The 19,675-nt window shown below is 37.0% G+C and overlaps 2 protein-coding genes across 3 annotated transcripts in view; both read left to right on the plus strand.

Annotated features, from left to right (window-relative positions):
* The first annotated feature begins 3,079 nt into the window (after positions 1–3,079).
* LOC114357436 (uncharacterized) lies at positions 3,080–7,753 on the plus strand. Of its 2 annotated transcripts, XM_028311046.1 has the most exons (3): positions 3,080–3,503; positions 3,866–4,862; positions 6,668–7,753. In XM_028311046.1, the coding sequence occupies exons 1-2, from the start codon at positions 3,359–3,361 to the stop codon at positions 4,846–4,848; spliced, it is 1,128 nt and encodes a 375-aa protein (XP_028166847.1). In that variant the 5' UTR covers positions 3,080–3,358; the 3' UTR covers positions 4,849–4,862; positions 6,668–7,753. The 2 variants fall into 2 exon arrangements, with proteins under 2 accessions (XP_028166847.1, XP_028166848.1); XM_028311047.1 differs by lacking the exon at positions 3,866–4,862 and having other exon boundaries at positions 3,416–3,503.
* An 8,455-nt stretch (positions 7,754–16,208) lies between these two features.
* Positions 16,209–19,675, plus strand: part of CPR143 (cuticular protein RR-2 motif 143) — a 7,128-nt gene continuing 3,661 nt past the window's right edge. Inside the window, exon 1 of the mRNA XM_028311043.1 lies at positions 16,209–17,603. Coding sequence (XP_028166844.1) covers positions 16,209–17,603 — 1,395 coding nt within the window. The remainder of the gene's footprint in view (positions 17,604–19,675) is intronic.

Here is a 19,675-nt window from a genome sequence, read left to right on the forward strand (position 1 = left end):
ACTAGCCGCGATTTGTTTCACATTTGTAGAAAAATAACTCGTTATTTATAAGAAAAACAACTGAAATAACTTGAAATAATAGAGATACCATTATATTTTTAAGGCTGGATTGCACCATCTTACTATAGCAGTAACTATAACAATAACCAGTGTTTTTGTTTGGAATTTGACCGTTTTTTGACGTTTGTTAAAGTCAAAGTAAGATGGTGTGACTCAGCCAAGTTAACAGCCTATATCTACGCAAGTGCAGAAAAAATAGCATATCAATATATCGATATCAGACGTATATTTACTAACCTGAATATTATTACAGACAATAAAAAACAATATAACTATAAATAAATAAATAGCAGCTACAGCTGCTAGCTGTTATCTCAACTGAAACAAAGACAATATTTTATTCTATAAATACTTACGTTGTATGCTTTTTCTTTACATTAAGTAGGTATATTTTATTATATTGTTCTAAGAAAACCTGAAAAACATGTAAAATAAGAATACATGTCAATTTGTAAGAATGGAGTTTCGAGTATAAAGTTATTCTTTGAATTCAATCAAACTTTAATCAAATTTTGGAAAATTGTTTAAAACAAGTAACCCGGTCATAGGTATAACTTAATTATATTAATAGAATTATCACGTAGCAGATAATGTGTGAATAAAGATATCTTTTTTATAAATCCATGTGAAACAAACTAATTAATTACATATTGTATTTAACGACACGTTGATGTGTGAGATTAACTTCTTTATTACCAAATAATTAAACTAATGAGTTATTTACCTATAAAATAATATGGGTTATAATTTTTGCATCTTGGCTTGTGATATTTGAAAATTGTGATGCACCTATTTCTTCTATAAATCCAAAATTCCTAAAAAAAATGGGAAAACGTGCTTTTTATGGCGCTCTGGTCGATTATAAAACGCTCCATTTTTACTGGTATTGATTAAATAATATGAATTCTTATTACAGCTGCTATATTAGAATAGAATTATAGCGACCAATATAATAACCTCACAAAGCGAACAATAGCAAATACCATTGAATATGAAACAATTTATTTGAACATTAGTAGAGTCGGTCGTGGGATACGTTCACTTTGCAAAGCTAATGCTAATGAAGCTTGACATTGTCATGAATATTTATTATAATATGTAGTTATTTATTTATATTACGTGTAATTTAAAAAGGTACTTAAAAACCTTGAAATACCAGAGACAAAGAGTTCAATATTTTTTTCTTTATTGATTTCACGGGTTTATGATCTAACGTATTTAAAGTAGGTAATTATTACATAATTAGCATAAACCGTGTGGTGATGGCAGAGTAGAATACATTTGTCACCAACCAAGTTTGTGTCGTAAGAGGCGACTTAGGGACTACACATCAAACAGAGGACGTGCAGCAGCGCTCTCTGAAAAACATCAATCTTTTAAACTGCGATCTCCAACCCGCCTGCCAAGCGTGGAGATTATGGCAAAACCCTCCACTATAGTGGAGGAGGCTCATAGTCCAGTAGTGGACTGTAAAGGGCTGTTGATGATGAATTACATAATTATTATTCTACATAATCAACTGGAGTCCTTAAGTAGTTACTACTATTGATGGATGGATAGGTTCTATTGTTCGATACTTCGAACTAAACCCATGATACTCACAATCACTAAAAATCACTTGCAAATTGAAAATTTGGTATACACTCCCCACACTGGCCAGACGGGTTGGGAAGGCTTGATGTTCGCATATTTGTCCCTTAGTCGCCTCCTACGACATCAGGAAAATTGGGGTAGGCTCTATTTTTTTTCTGTCCCATTTGTACCCAAATTGGCAGAACTAAAAAATAGTCAGAAAAAGTTAAATCAACCTTTTCCTGTAACAACCTTCATTGGTATTTCTCAAAAATTCTATCCTCCTTTCACAAATACGATTCTGCGAAAAAATCTTTGTCTTCCTGATCGGTCATTGTGGTGACGATGTGTTCTTAAAAATTGGACTGGGGTTTCCCTTACTATTAACATGTAATGAAGGTCTATGAGTAACCAGTTGAGAAGTTTATCCTTTAATAAATTATTTTCTGTTAATGTGAACGTTCATTGTGGAAAACCTTGGGGGAGGCCTTTGTCCAGCAGTGGACGTGATTTGGCTGAAACGAACGAACGAACGAATGTGAACTATGTATTTGATAATGTAGAGCTTTGTTGGGCACGATATTTATTTGTGTTTGTGTTTCAAATGTATAAAAACCAAAACAAATAAAACAGAGCGCCCGGAGGCCGGAACCAAGTGCAAGGGGGTCTATTTACACCAAAATCGAAATCAATTTATCATTTATTTGCTTTAAATATGGTACAAAAGATTAAATACTCCAATTTTTGTAAAAAATACATTAGATTTTATATAAAAAGTCTTGTAGACTTTTTTGTGATTTAAATTGCTTTAGAAAATATAGAAAACCACTGCAACTTTTACATTCCCAGATTGCAGCATTGCACCCCGCTGAAAATCTTACCTGCTGATAATTTTTAAATCTATAAACATTGAATACATTGTAGCGTAGCCACAGAATAAGTAATAGTACAGGTACAGAAGGATTACTCCGCAAGAGGATTTAAATAAATGCGAGTCTTGCTACGACGCGATACAGTGGAATTCAGCTCGCACAGCACTACGTACCTACAATTTTATTCACCTACAAGTTTTGTCTCTTTCTATCGCGTGCCTCTGAACTCTTCTTACGCTGTTAGGGTTGCTATGCTGTCTAGTGAAAAAATAGAATTAATATCTACTTAGGTATTTGTAATGAGGTACGTATGTAGGTAAGTATTAGTGTTATTTTACCTTTGTTAAAATAACATTTTAAATATACCTACTTAGGATAAAAAAGTACTTATTTTGTCTTCATTCATACCTATTTTAACATAAGACAAATAAATTAAACATACCTACTATCAGAGAAGAAAGAATGACATCATATACCTACCTACTTACTACGCAAACACGAAACGGCTACATCCTAGAACAAGAGGCGTCACCGGAAAATCATATTTGTATTTGGCTNAATATTAATTATCCTGCCTTCGTCTCTGAGATTTACCACCATGTAGTTTACCCTGTAAACGCCTAACAACTCGCACAAGTATTCAGCGTCATAGAAAGAAAAAAAAGACTTCTGTCTCTTTCTCTCTCTACGACGCGGCCCGTCCCGACGAGTGTCTTCATTTGTTGCCCGTGCGCTCACGGCGTTCGCACGTAGTATTCTCGGAGACCGATAATACAATTAACCTACCCGTTTTTTTTTTCATATACATTTATCGATCTAATAAGTGCGATCTTGTACTTAGTTTTTTTTGCACTATGCCTAAACGCAAGTATGAAGGTGAAAGTAAAGAGGATCGTTATGCAAGAAAATTACGAAAGTATGAAGAAAAATTAAAGGAACGACGACGTAAAAATCGGCCACGAATACTTTATTCAAGTGACGAGGACCTAAACGGTGAAGGTTAGTCAGTGTTTTTATTTTTCAATCTAAGTGTCTATGAATGCTGCTATTTCTTTGCCTCGAACCAATGCGGGATATTGGTCAATGGCTATTAAAGGCTTGCACCAAGCCGAATGCTGCTAATTTTTTCTGCCTAGAATCAATGCGAGATGTTGGTCAATGGCTGTTATAAGCATACATACGTACAAAAATCATAATGCTGCTATTTTTTGCCTCGAATCAATACGAGATATTGGTCAACGGCTATTTTATGCTCCGAGTTAATACGGGATATTAACCAGTAGCCACTTATTGCATATTTTTTATGCCCATCATGTCTGGCAATACTTTTACCCTCAATCACAATTTACGGTCACTTTCAGATGACCGGGAAATCTCAATACCGCCACCGGAGGAGTCGGAAATATTTCCGGAATGTTCATTACAAGGCGAAAATACTTCCCAGGCTGGTGAACCTGTGGTCAACGCAGCTGAAAACACAACCTCTACTACCAGAGCTGAGGGCACCGATGTAGTTCCAGTATGTGACATAGAACCGGAATTGCTAAAGGCTTTAGGGGACTTTGAACCGGAGACCGTTGAGTGGGGCGATAATGTACAGGAGGATATTGCTAAACGTTTCCAACATTTGTTATCACATGGCCTACAAAAAGAAGCCAAAGAACAACTTACAAAGAAATATTTATTTGCAAAAAATATTTCTTTTGCTAAAGCCCCAACTCTAAATCCGGAAATAGCAACCATGCTCACAGAGTCCTTCCGGAATAGAGATAAACGTATGTTAAATAAACAAGAACAGCTTGGTCGTGCCTTATCTTCTTTAAGTGCTGCAATGACGGCTTTATTGAAGAAGAATCCAGATCTATCCGAGGTCATGAGTATTTTAAATGACACCGGCAAACTGCTCGCTGACTCCCATTTTACCGAAACAGAAAGCCGCCGCGCCATGATAGGCCCGTTGGTTGATAAATCATTCATGGAATTGTTCAAAGATAGAAAACGAGACACTATGTTATTTGGGGAAAAACTAGGTGACCTCGTTAAAAATTCCCGCGGCATTAGCCGGACCGGCCAATACATACAATCAACTGTTTCTAATATGAGTGGGTCCAATTTAAACGGAAGAGGCCAACCGCTGCGAAGTCGACCTCCTCAACGAGCGACACCGAACTATCAGTATCGGACCGGAGGACAACGCAACCAATATGCGACCCGTCGACGAGCACCAGTGCCGGCGCACACCAATGCCCGCCGCCAGGCCGCTGCCCCGCCGCCGCCAGCGCGCCGCCAGCCTCCGTCTGCGACGCGCCCTCCACCTCCGACCTCCGGCCGCACGAACACCTAAATTCTCCACCTCAGGTATACGCCGCCGGGCGGTTGCAACATTTTTTACCTGCCTGGAAATCTTTTACTACTGATGAATTTATATTAGACACAATATCGGGATACCGCATTCCTTTTACAAAATATCCGGAACAGTCTGAGAATCAATATCCCAAACGTTCATTTTCAAAATCTGAGACGTTAGCACTAAATAAAGAAATTAAACATTTATTAAATATTAAAGCTATTAGGAAAGATCAGTTTATCTCAGACATATTTTTGATACCCAAGTCGGATGGAGATTTAAGGTTCATTTTAAATCTTAAAAAATTAAATAAATATGTTCATTCTGACCATTTTAAAATGGAAGACATTCGAACCGCGACACGTCTTTTAACAAAAGACTGTCATATGATAAATATTGATTTAAAAGATGCCTATTTCTTGTTATCTATACATGAAGATCATACTAAATATTTACGTTTTTATTTCGATGATCTATATGAGTTTACTGTTCTACCGTTTGGTCTTTGTTCTGCACCGTACATTTTTACAAAAATACTTCAACCTATTGCAACTTATTTGAGATCAAAAGGTTTTATTTCGGTGCGGTATCTCGACGATATCCTCTGCATTGCTCAAGGATACAATGAATGTGTTACTAATCGAGATGAAACCATTAACTGCTTAACAAAATTAGGATTTGTGATTAATTACAAAAAGAGCAATTTGATTCCTACTAGTTTATGTACCTATCTTGGTTTTGTTCTCAATTCAAAGTCAATGACTATTGAACTGCCTGACCAAAAACGTAAAAAAATATTACAGAAAATACAAATGGTCCTAGATTGCATTTCTCAGCGCAAAGACATCCAAATCCGCGATTTCGCTCGTCTTTTGGGTACGCTGACTGCGGCATGCCCAGCGGTCATGTATGGATGGCTTTATACTAAAAGTCTAGAGAGGGCTAAATATTTGGCTTTATTGCATAATAATGATAATTTTGATATGGCTATGACAATTCCAAACAATTTATGTAAAGATCTGTTATGGTGGAAAAATAGAATTATGAATATTTGCAATCCAATTCGAGAAAGTAAGTTCGAACTCGAAATCTTTACGGATTCCTCCTCGACCGGTTGGGGAGCCGCTTGCGGCTACGAGAAAACGGGAGGGCCGTGGACTGAACAAGAACGATCTAATCACATAAATTATTTGGAATTGTTGGCAGTATACTATGCTTTAAGATCGTTTGCTAAATTTAGAAATAATTGTGAGATACTGCTGCGTGTCGATAACACAACAGCAATTTCATATTTGAATAGAATGGGAGGTGTGCAATACCCTCACCTGAATCATATTACACAACTAATATGGCGTTGGTGCGAAAAACGAAATATTTTCATTTTCGCATCCTACATCAAATCACGTGAAAATATTGATGCAGACAGTGAATCCAGAAAAATTAATATTGATACAGAGTGGGAGTTAAATTCTAGATTGTTTTCAAAAATTGTGACACATTTTGACTATCCTGAAATTGATCTGTTTGCCTCACGCATAAATGCTAAATGCGACAAATATGTGTCTTGGAAAAGAGATCCGTATGCCTATGATATAGATGCTTTCACGATAGATTGGAACAGTTTTTATTTTTACGCATTCCCACCATTCGCGCTTGTTTTAAAAGTATTAAAAAAGATCATTGCCGATCAAGCTACTGGCATCGTAGTTGTACCAAGCTGGCAGTCTCAACCTTGGTACCCGCTATTTAAATCTCTTTGTGTTGGTGAGACAATAATATTCCCTCCTGAGAAATTTCTTCTTTCCTCTTCTTTCAGACAATTTCACCCGCTACACCGCCATCTTTCCCTGGAAGCGAGCGTGTTATGCGGGAGGGCTTCATAAAACAAGGTGTCCCTGAGTCTGCAGTAGAAGTAATGCTTTCATCTATTTCTGAAAACACGAAATCACAGTACTCTTCTAGTTTAAAACAATGGTGGGAATACACTAAAAATAAAAAATGTGATTTTTATGATGTAAGTTTAGAATCTCTTTTAGATTTTCTCACAGAATGTATGAAGTCTGGTTCCTCCTATGGAACCCTTAATAATCACCGTTCAGCTATATCATTAATTTCCTCCAATAAGATCGGACAAAATGATACAATCAAGAGATTTTTCAAAGGTGTGTTTAAATTGAGACCTAGTTTTCCACGTTATAATTTTACTTGGAATCCTAATGTTGTATTAAATTATGTTGAAACTTTGTTTCCTAATGAATCAATAAGTTTACAAGACTTAACAAAGAAATTAGTTATATTGCTTGCACTGGCCACTGGTCAAAGGATTCAAACAATTTCATTAATTAAAACCAAAAATATTTATACGTTTACTGATAGAATAGTAATTACCATTACAGACTTGATTAAGACTTCAGGTGTTGGACGTCAACAACCTACACTAAATTTGCCTTTTTTCACCCAAAGACCAGCCATTTGCCCGGCTTCTTGTTTACAGACGTACATTAAAACTTCTGAACTCAGAAGGACGAGTAATGTAGCTAACCTGTTGCTTACATATAAAAAGCCTTATTATAGGGCAGCAACTACTCAGACCATCAGGCGCTGGGTAAAGGATATTTTAGAATCCAGTGGCATCGATACCACCATATTCAATGCTCACAGCACCCGACACGCATCCACTTCGGCTGCTTCGCGTGCTGGTGTGAGTTTAGATATCATTCGAAAATGCGCAGGATGGTCGGAGCAGTCTGAAACTTTTGCAAATTTTTACAACCGGCCTGTGCTTGATTGTAATCCTAGTTTGATTAATATTGAGGATGAATAAGTTTGTTTCATTATGTTCTTGTTATGTATTAATATTTTTGTGAAATTATTAAGTCAATAGATTGACCATATTTTCCTACTTTATGCCTTTTAATTTCAACATTAATTTGTATGTTCTCTGAACATCTACATGGTGGTAAATCTCAGAGACGAAGGCAGGATAATTGAATAATCAAACGAACTTACCTGAAGTGAAGTTCGATTCAAATTATCCTGACTTCGTCGAAGAGATTTAAGGTCCCTCCCTGCCCATAATATACATTCCCATGAAAAACTGGTAATTAATGTTTCAATTAAATCTTTCTCTTTCTCTAAAATATGAAGACACTCGTCGGGACGGGCCGCGTCGTAGAGAGAGAAAGAGACAGAAGTCTTTTTTTTCTTTCTATGACGCTGAATACTTGTGCGAGTTGTTAGGCGTTTACAGGGTANCTCTGGTGGCCATAGACGTGGGTCAATTTGAACTTTATGCTGTGAAGATACGAGCGTTAAACACGTGTTTAAATTCATTTCCATACTAAATGTCAATATAAATTGAAACCAGTTGAAGAAAAATTTAACCTAAGGGAGTTTCTAGGTTTACCTACTGGCCCACTACAATTAGTATAAAAGTATTAGGACTTACCAACGCTGCTGTTCGACGCCATAGTCTCAGGTTTTGACATCGCCCGGCCGGGTTATCCAACAGTTACCGATTTTGCTGCACTTACAATCACAACACACAATTCACACCACACACAAAACACAATAACACTTGAACACAGGACTTTACACTGTTTAATTCTCACTAAAACGGGATTTTACACTGTTATTGCGGTTTTTCACACGCACGCGCGCGCCATTGCGAGCCCGACTGGTCGTAATCACAGAACTACCCGCCACTGATCAAATAATTCTACCTGCGTCTCGTAGATCGGATACGAGCAGCGCCCTCTTCGTGGCGTGGTAGCGTACTAATTTTATTTTTTTATGGAGTCTGTGAATTGGTCAAAGTATTGAAATTATACAGCCTAGAATTTTTGCTTGAGTTTTGCATTGTTATTGAATACGGACTATTTTAAATGCGTATTACAGAACGAAACTCAAACTCAATTAAATTTGAAACCTAAGTAGATGATTTGTTCAATTTTAATATTTTGACCAGTCTTAAAATTAATACTTATTTGTAATTCTGATTCTGTACAATTGAGATTGAATCTAGATTTGAGCGTTGTTTTGTAATACGGACTTAACTAAAATCTAATTTAAGAATGTAACTATGTTTTAATTTACTAACTTTATATTTTCAATGTAATAAAATCTTTTCGGCGAGTTTTGCTAGTCCAATAAAATTTAAATTGTTGATTCAAAATTGTTCAAAGTAGTGACAGTAGTGTGTAAGTTTGTATTGTATTTATACCAACAGTAAGGGTAATGTGCAATATTTTACGAGAATTTGAGATACCTGTGAATAAAAGAACGTTTTATAATCTTTTTTGTTGTTTTAATCTACTCCCAAAGATGTTTGTATAGTCCGGTCGCCGAGCACGTAGAATTTCGTCCAATGACCCCGACCGGGCTTTAGTAGAAGTTCATAATAAAGCCAAAGCCGGGTCTCCAGCACGTTTTGCCCTACACAACCGAAACATGTCAACATTCAACAAAATTGTCTACACTAAACATTGTTTCGCTACATACGTGTTTTCCATCTGGCATGGAAAGCAAAAACATTGTTGATGCAAACAAAAATGTGTAGTGAAACAATATTTTTTTAGACAATTTTGTTGAATGTTGATTGTGTAGGGCACAACGCGCGCAAGATCTGACTAAAATGGACCCTAATCATGAGTTTAACGATAAACGTCATCGCTAGCGAGTGCGTCAAAATAATTAACTTTAAAAAAAAATAAAACCGACTTCAAAAAAAAATTAAAAATATTGCGTATAAAAAAGTTCATCCCCAATTTTCCACCCTTGGGGGTNCTGTTAGGGTTGCTATGCTGTCTAGTGAAAAAATAGAATTAATATCTACTTAGGTATTTGTAATGAGGTACGTATGTAGGTAAGTATTAGTGTTATTTTACCTTTGTTAAAATAACATTTTAAATATACCTACTTAGGATAAAAAAGTACTTATTTTGTCTTCATTCATACCTATTTTAACATAAGACAAATAAATTAAACATACCTACTATCAGAGAAGAAAGAATGACATCATATACCTACCTACTTACTACGCAAACACGAAACGGCTACATCCTAGAACAAGAGGCGTCACCGGAAAATCATATTTGTATTTGGCTTTGCACAAACTTAATCTAATGTTACTCGCTGTACTTTGGCAATAATTTATTTTTTACTGAATATTGTTGGGGTACCTATGCATTATGGTAAAAGAACTAGCTTGTCGTAATTTGGTGTATCGATGTTACTCTTCCGTTTCATTTACCTACACGGAAAGGTAATAGTTAATATTTTAACGATAAAATTCTTAAAACATCATAAATTGTATTCAAAAGAAATTATTTATTAAAGGCAAAACATCAAGTCCCGACGGGCGCGCGCGTGACACTCGACTGAGATAATACCCGCCGGCGCGGGGCGCTTCGCTGTAGGTAATTCGGATGTACCGCGCGGAGTGAGCCAGGCCTGGCGTAGCTCAATAAACCACCATAATTAGTACAAATAATAAGCAACTCCTCAACTCAAGCACCTCTAATTTTAGTAATTCCCAACTTTCCCACGACCCACACTCATCAGGTAATCGATTATCGTAATAATCGGTAACCGCACGTCACTCGATTGTCGTTCATTCTGTGATAGTGAAAACACACGTGCGTTTATTAGAGACGCGTCTGCTGCGATTTCAAACTACAAGTAAAACTACGTTTACATTAAGTTTTCACAGCCAGTTCTAATTCTAATTTTGCTCTACATTTTCAGTCAGTTTTTAGTTCTAAGTAAGCACATACATAGATCCTTATTCCATGTATTGAAAAAACTATACATGTATTGAAATAACTTTTTGGAAATTCATAAACACTAATATTACCTACTCGTAAAAATAACATCAGACAACACGTAATTAATATAAATATCTTAGAAGTAAAATAACCAAACTCAAAATAAAATCAGTCCCACTCGTATGTGCAACTGCAACTTGGATATCTAAAGCAGGGCTCGCAGAAAAAGTTGAAAACTTTTATAAATATTAATATTCTTGGACATCTAGTACACAACACCATCTAGTCCCAAAATAAGCAAAACTTGTAGGTACTATGAGTACCAGATATAAACATAGTAAATAGATACGTTTTATTTATATTTATCATAGCGTTTTCTTTCCAAATATCTTGCCGTGTGCTCTTATACTAGTGAGCAAAAACATACCAAACGAAAGTGCAGCGTGTGAACTACTCCGTTCTTCGTTCGCTTTTACGAGACTTTGACCTTGGGTTTAATTGTTAAACGCAAGGTTCAGGTGATAGCGAGTGATAATACTAACAATAAGTATGCCTATAGGTCTAGTGACTGACACTGTCTGAGGTACGTATGGGAGCGGCTGAGGATGTTTTTGTAACGTCAAACGTCAGCGATACTTCAGATCTCCTTCAGTGGGTCTAGACAAAGTGCAAATTATAATCGCAAACCAGTCGAAAAGTGGTCGAAAAGCCCCTTTTTGTATAGAGTTTTGACGGATTCGATTTTTGATTCGATCAAAAAGTGCGTTTTGTCTAGGGGGGCAGATTTGTATGTTCTGTCACGTCATATTATGTCAATGTCACCTCTCCCGCGCCGCTCCCAAACCTCTGGCACTGATTGAGTTAAGCCTTATAGTAGATACCTTGATGCGTTTTAGGGTTCCGAAACTAAATAGAGTTTATAAAACCCTATTAACTCTGGCCATACTCCAGCGGCCATCAGCTCTACAAGCTATGTGCCCTGCCCACTACCACTTGATTTTAGCGATTCTGCGGACTCCGTCAGTCACTCTGGTTCTCCTGCGGATCTCCGCATTTCTGATTCGATCACGCAGGGAAACTCCGAGCATAGCCCGCTCCATCGCCCTTTGGGTGACCTTGAGCCTTCTTATGAGGCCCATAGTAAGCGACCACGTCTCAGATCTGTATACCATCACTGGCAACACACAAACACACACTGGTCAAAGACTAGTCAAGTGTCGTCTAGTGTATTATCCACTAAAAATGAAATTTTAAAAAAGTAAGCCGAATGGATCCTTATTATTCGATTAAAAAAGTTTGGTTTTGTTTCTAAAACCCTGTATGTTTTCTCTAACGTAACGGCAATTACTCAAGAGTCCACGGCACGGACGAACGGACACGGACCGGTTGTGTATACATATACGTATACATACACTGTACGAGAGTGAAAGTATCATGGTCATTGAGCTTATGGTAAAACGGTTCCATTGAAAGTAAGAGTAGCGGAACATCGTTGTTTTTATTTATTAGGTTTTATTCAGTGTGTGTTACCAGCGATGATATACGGCTCGGAAACGTGGCCTCTAAATATAGGCCTTATAAATAAGCTCAAAATTGAGAGGGCTATGCTAGGTGTTTCTTTACAAGATCGAATCAGAAATGAGGAGATCCGTAAACGAACTAAAGTCGCTGACATAGCCCGACGGATTAGCAAGCTGAAGTGGCAATGGGCAGGGCACATAGTACGCAGAACTGGCGGCCGATGATGGGGCGGCAAGGTTCTGGAGTGGAGGCCACGTATCGCAATGCGCAGCGTGGACATCCACCCACAAGGTGGACCGACGACCTCATAAAAGTAGTGGGAAGGCGCTGGATGCAGGCCGCCATCAACCGGCCATTGTGGAAATCATTGGGGGAGGCATATGTTCAGCAGTGGACGTCCTATGGCTGAAATGATGATGATGATGATTCAGTATGTATTCCATTCAAGTTGTATGTGAGTTGAATGAAATAGACATTATCATCGTCAGCAGCAGTCTATAGCAGCCCACCGCTGGACAAAGGCAATACCTGTTTGGGCTCGTTCCCACGGCAATCCTGCAAAACTGGATTCTCGTGTAATGTGTGTTCGAAATTCAAATTACAAATTCAAAACGGACTGTTTTTTTGGAACACTGCAAAGCACTTCGTATGAAATGTGAACGTTATAAAAACTACTAAACAGAATCCTGGAAAAAAATGTTCCTGTAAAAAACGGAATGTCTTCGTGAGAACAAGCTTACCCTGTCTTCAGCTTCAGCATCCATCCACCCAGCTTCTGTCATCTTCTTTTAGCACAATGTTTTTGTCAACACACTCACAACACACGCGTAAATAAGAAAACTTCCGTAGACTGATAAAAATTGATTAACCAGTTGTGCAAAACACCCTATAAAGCCCGAAAACAAATGATACCGCGGGTCAAATCCGGATAACGCCATCTATGATTGAAAATTAGAACTAACATTCCCAAGGCGTGGCGCCTTTACGCAAAGTTCGATGCATTTTTACCTTAATCTATATAACATAATATTTCAAACTTACTAAGATCTAAATGAGGAGATAGTTACCTTTAGTAACGCCCATTTTCTGAACAATAAAATCATGCAAACTTACCTGAAACAAATGAAAAAATAACCTTTAGTAATGCCCATAAAGTTTTTGATTTATAACTAGTTAAGGAAGTAGAGTTTTAGGGGGATATTAAGGTAATAACTTTTTGTAATAAGAGGGATGCCCTTATTACAAAACGTTGAACTCTAGTAGAACCATAGTTTATAACATTTAGTATGGAAATGTATTTTTGTAATAAAATAGATAGAATAGAATATTATACATATAGCGGGGAACGCGGGGGTGGTGCGGGCGGTAACAAGCGCCGACTCAAAAGTTTTAGGAGATTTTTTTAGTTTTTAACTAATAAAGTAATAGTTAAAATTTTATTTTAAATACTTTTCTTGTAATTACTTTCATGTGTGTGTACTATCATCCCTAAAATGGGCGTTGATTTACAAAATCACACCCTGTATAAATGGGTTTAAATTGTTATCAAAACGAGCAAAGATCTCAAATTATGTATTGCCCAACAAGTAACTATACTATAAACATAATTGGCTCGCAGTTTTATGGCATTAAAAGCTAAATGTGAGGAGCTTACCTTTCAACCTTATTTAGGTCAAGGCTTTGAGTAAAACTAGTTTTGAAAGGCAAAGTACATTTCAGGATTTCATATCTTTGCATAAGATTTTGTAATCTTTCTTTAAATCTGAAAGATTTTGCGCACGTTTGGTGAAGTAGTAATTTTTGTATTTCTTGCAATTGACATAATTTTTTGTGTACCTAGTGTATAATTTAATTGACTAAATAGCTAATATGGCTAAATAGGATTGCTTTTATGATAAAATACCATCACAACCCTCCACAATAAATAAATTTATTAGGCAAAATGGGGTAATTAGGTAAGTACCTACTTATTTGTTTTTGGGTGCATGCAATAAATAAATAAATTTGTGCAGTCAACCACCAATTCTATAAACTTTGTAAGGCATATTGGTGGATCACCCTAGGTAGAGAACTTTATAACGTAGCTGTTAACAAATAAAACTTAACTTAGTTACTTAATTAAGTTAGTATCAGATGTACATTTACCAGATCCATAACAAATTGACCCCAAACGACCGGCAATATGCATAAATTAATTAGATTTACATAATTAATGAAGCGATGTTACCGCACTGTCGTATAACGTCGATAATTAACATGAAAACACTTAAAAGCTTTATGATTTGTTGTTAGTTTGACTGTTCACGAGCGGTAGCGATTCTACAATCACTAATTCGTACACAGTTTTTGAGTAAAATGGATTATAAAGATTTATCGAATAGATTATAAAGATTTATTATCGTTTCTCATTGTAAAAATAAAAATAAAACCTACAAAGGAAATAAAATAACTTCATAGTAACATCCTAAAATAAATATTAAACAAGTTTCAAAAATTTTTATTTTTACAAAACATTTTAAATAACTAATTTTCTCTGAATTATTTGGTATAAATAAAAATACATTTTTTGTAGATTTTAAGCCCATTTAGGTAATGTAACTTAATATGTGTCGTGGTTTTTCAAAATAATAAACGTCTTAAACAGATACATAAAAGTGTGTAAAAGGAAATTTTTCATCTAATAAATGACCCAAGCAACTGACGTTATTTCTGCTGTAGCAGATAGATAAAACCAAGTCAAGTTGACTGCACACCTCGCTGGAATGCGACTCTCCCTCGCACTCTCCCGCACACCTCCCCGCGTTCGCCCTGTAGCCTTATTCACGTAACAAAACTTCAACGACAACAAATCGCTGAGTTGCGATCCTATCGAGTAATCGTTCTATCAAAATGATCCTTGTGAATACGGATTTAAAACTGTTTTTCAATGGGACGACATCTGAACTTAAGTCAGTGTGACTGTCAAAATACGTTCATACCAGAGCGTCGAGGTGACGTCACGGCCGCCAGGTACGCAGTTAACTCGACAGTGTTGTGCGTGCGTGTTACTCGGGTCACTTCTGCTTTAAACATGTCACCCATTCACCTATTACTTATACAATTTATTCAAAACAAGTTACCCTAATTGGCAACGTACATAATCGCTTCCCGCTACCGCTTCCGCTTATAAACAGCTGTTTTAAAATGGAAAGTCAAGTCTCCCATCCTCTTTGCGCATGCATAACGGTGAAATTACAAGGATTACATCATTTATGTGTTAATTACTAAAATTAGGAACTTTAAATTACAGTTTAGACAATGGGAAGTCGTGCTCTATGGTTACATATGGTAATTTTTTGTTACGTTCGTATGACGCGTGGATTGTTTTGATTATGGACTTACGTGGTTTTATGAGGTGAAGGTTGGTTGATATTAATGATTATCATTAATAAGATATATCAGGAGAAGACTAAGAATCGATTGGCATCAAACCAATTTTCAGCATATATTGAGAACTCCACCCCTAAGGGGGTATAACGAGGCCCACGTGTACGAAATTCGCAGGCGGCCTATTACTAATATTAAAACTGACAGAGAACATTTAGGGTGGGTTGTACCATCTTACTTTGACAGTAATTATGACGATAACCGGTGCTTTTTGTGTTGAGTTTGACAGATTTTTAACGTTTGTCAAAGTTAAAGTAAGATGGTGCAACCAAGCCTTAAAATTGAAATTCTTGATTAGTACCGTTTTTAGATACACGTCCCATACCTATACCTATTACTGGCCCTAATACCACTTCAAGACTTACGCCCGTATTGGCAAACATTACAATGAGGTGTTACAGTGCGCGTGGACGCACAGGGTGACATGCGAACCAATCACAGACCTCAATTCGACGCTGTGCGTTCGATTTGCTGCTTCACTTAAGCAAGCATCGTTTGTGAATACGGGCGTTAGACAACAATGGGGTTAATTGTTAGCTGGTGCTGAGATGAGAGCATAATCGTATACCTATCCAATGAACGTGTTTTATGATTAAGTGACTAGAAAATATTACTAATTGTTTCTTTTCATCCTTTCCAGGTACCATGACATCCTATCTTAGGCAGATCCAGATCACAGGGCTCCTGCTCCTCATCCTCATCCACATCAGCACCTCGGAGCCCGCGAAGACCAACGCTCGGCCTGTCCATGAGATCATCAACGAACAAGCCCGAAGCGACGACAAAACCCGGCTAGGTACCCCCGGGACTTTACCCTACGGGAACCCCCTAGCTGGGAACTCCCTGAAGAACGCCAGACTACACGCGGCGAACCAACAAGCGATGTTCAACGCTGAAAGAGTGAGACAACACAGAGCACAACTCCAAAGATGGACGAAGGCACCTCCTCAAGTCGATAGCTACATGAGAGCCTATCAGGAATCTCAAGAAAGCCATCAACTGGCTCTAGAACAGCAGCAGGCCAATTTAAGAGACAAAAAAGTCGCGAATCCTGATGCTAAACCAGCAACTAAACCTAGAGTCACTGTTACCAGAACTCAAACTCTAAAACGAGGAGTCAAAGTCATCCCAGAAGCAGTCAAAATGAATAAAGATATTAAAGAGAAAAATAGAAACCATAGGTCTCATGGTTCCGTTGAATACCATCAATATTTGGAGCCTAAAGCGTATAAGTCTGTATATGTGTCCCCAGGACCGACGTACGACCAAGGAGTGACGATTAAACCAAATGGAAACATAGGATTAGCGTCCTTCAAACCATCGCCGGAAGAACCTAAATTGTTTACAGAAGCGATCCCGAGTAAAACTCGATATGTCTACCCGAAACAATACAGTCAAATGCAGCACTACGAGTCAGCGAAAGACATTGAAGCTTTAAACTCGTTATTGAACAAGAATCCACAAGTTCAAGTGTCAGAATTAAACGCTCTGCTAAGTCCAGGAGCAACAGAACCTAAAGATGTCCTAGACACTCCAATCGACTTGTATTTCTACGCGAAAAACCCTTCAGCCGAATTACACTCCAATTATTACGATGACCAATACGCTCAGATACCTCCAACGTATGCTAGCGCTTACATGCCAGAGGTCAAAGATTACACGCCTATTACAGAAGAAGTAGACGACATCGAAAACCCTGATAAAGAGCCTAAAATCAAACCGATTGGAAAACAAACAATCCTAACTCCTCAAGTTCCTGAAGCCGAAACTACAACCACTAAAAGTAATAATTACTACAAAGTCGAAGTTGCAAGTCAAATCATCAGCTCAGGGTACAGGCCTCATGACGTCAAGCCTTTTATTCCTGAAGAAGCAAAAGAGTCTTCACCACACAGTCAACCTCTAGTGTACTATCTCAAAAAAGGTCCGAAAACCGAAGGAGATTCAAGCCAAAGATATTTGCATCACAACTCTGAACACCATGGAGTTCAGCATCTCTCTGAAGACGGCACAGGGACCTCAGCATTCGGTGACGACAATGTAAGTATCAAAGCCAGAGACAAAAGATCTCCCGGCATAGAGAAACTAATTCCTTTGACTGAGAAGCCTGCAATGAAAAATAACACCCCCAAAGCTGAGCCTTTAATAAGACTCAGACCTTTTTATAATAAACAGATAGAAACCTTTTTGACGACCCCGAATTTCCCGATAGGTGTCGCCACTGATTTAAACTACGACTACGATGAGGCTCCTCGTCAAAAAATAAGATCACAGCATAGTAAAGTCGAATTTTACGATGATGATGAATACAAAGAATATGGTGACGACTTTAGTTCACCTGACTACGATTTTGGTACCCCAAATTTGAAGCAAACCTCTTTATATTTCAACAGACCTAGGCACAATTACGCCCCAGCTATGACTTACAATCATAACTTAGATCTATCTTCCAGTTATTCTCATAAGCTACCTCAAATTAAGCGTTACCCGGAATTTTCCAACAATTTCCGAGGTTTGTATGGCCAATCCTTCAGGGGGTATCAACCTCCATCCACAAGCTATGGGGTCCCTCAACTCTACGATCAGTCTCTCGTAGGCTCAACTAGCTACGGGGTTCCAAGATACGGGGTGCCAAATGTCCAAAACTTGAACCACGTTATAGAGCCAGTGTACATGTTAACGGAGTCCCAACTGAAAAACCTTATAGGTCAAAATAATTTGAACATTCAACACTTAGATATATTTCAGACATATCCTTACCAGAAATATTCTAGGCCAAAGCCGAAGAAGCGGTATCCTTACAGGCCAAGGAATACTAAAAATCACCTTCATAAGTTGCATAAATTAAATATTTTGTAAACAATACGGGGTGACATTCCCTAATTTCTGTACAAAAAAGATTTTACTGTGTTTAACTGGGGTAACCTCTTCTTGGATATTTACACCCTGTATTGTCTGACAGGACTTTTTTATTAATGATCTTTTGTAAAGCTCTTGATTTTCAGTAGAACTTACGATCAAAACATGTTAGTATTGTTTTTGCATTTTTTAGATGATTTAAGTACTTATTTATAATTTAAATTATAGTGTACGGTTAAGGGTAAAGTCTATAAGAGAGGCATTTATTTATTTAATGGTAATAAAAATAATTTAAACTTAGTTAAGAATTTATTTAATACATCACTCACACCAAAATTAGAAGTTATGTAATTGAAAAAAAAATGGATTCCGTTACATTTTATACATAATTTATAGTAATACATAACCGAACTAACATTACCTAATTTGTAAAAAATAAAGTAAGCAATAACTTTCTCACTTAATTACGAATAAAAACATACTCGTTAAAATAATGTATTTATTAACTAATCAAAATTTATTAAACCGGCTCATTTTATGACTAGATAGATACAGAGAAGGATTGCAAATTAAAACATAGACAAATGTATGCGTAACTTGCAGTTAGGGTTGCCAATTTGCTCAAAATCTTTAAAAAAAACTTTATTTAGTGACACTCAAATTTATGTCACCGTAAAATTGTGAATTCCGTCAGATTATAATCTGACGTAGTTAAATTACAATCTAACCTAACCTAACCCACTGTTAGTTTACAATCTAACGCGTTATATTATAAACTGACAGAGTTCACAATTTCACGTTGACATTTACACCGTGAGAGCGCAGACAACGTGAACTTAAAAGCTTCTACAATATTTTAAATGTTTGTTACATTAATAATACCAACTTAACATGAAATGTAATATATTTTTAAAATGATTAAATGCTCTCCCTCTAGTCACAGAGGTATCAGTGATATTATAGTAGGTATTAATAACATAATTTCAAGTTTTCAAGTCTCTACAATTTTTTCATCCAAAATTTTGTTGTTTGTTTGTTGCTCTAAATCAGTGTTTTTCAACCTTTTTGGCGACCCCCCGACCGTTCGCACTTTTTTTCATGCATTTTATAATGTTACAAAATGTTTGTAGGGACCGAATACTTCAATCCATACAATATTTGCATAATTATATTTCGGATAAAAAATCTGTCTTGATAAGATTTTTTTTACTGAAGTAGTGTTTACGACCTCTCGCAACCTCTCGCGACCCCCC

Source organism: Ostrinia furnacalis, unplaced genomic scaffold, assembly GCF_004193835.3.
Source record: "Ostrinia furnacalis isolate ACB-3 unplaced genomic scaffold, ASM419383v2 OfSCF3149, whole genome shotgun sequence".
Classification (NCBI taxonomy): Eukaryota; Metazoa; Arthropoda; class Insecta; order Lepidoptera; family Crambidae; genus Ostrinia; species Ostrinia furnacalis.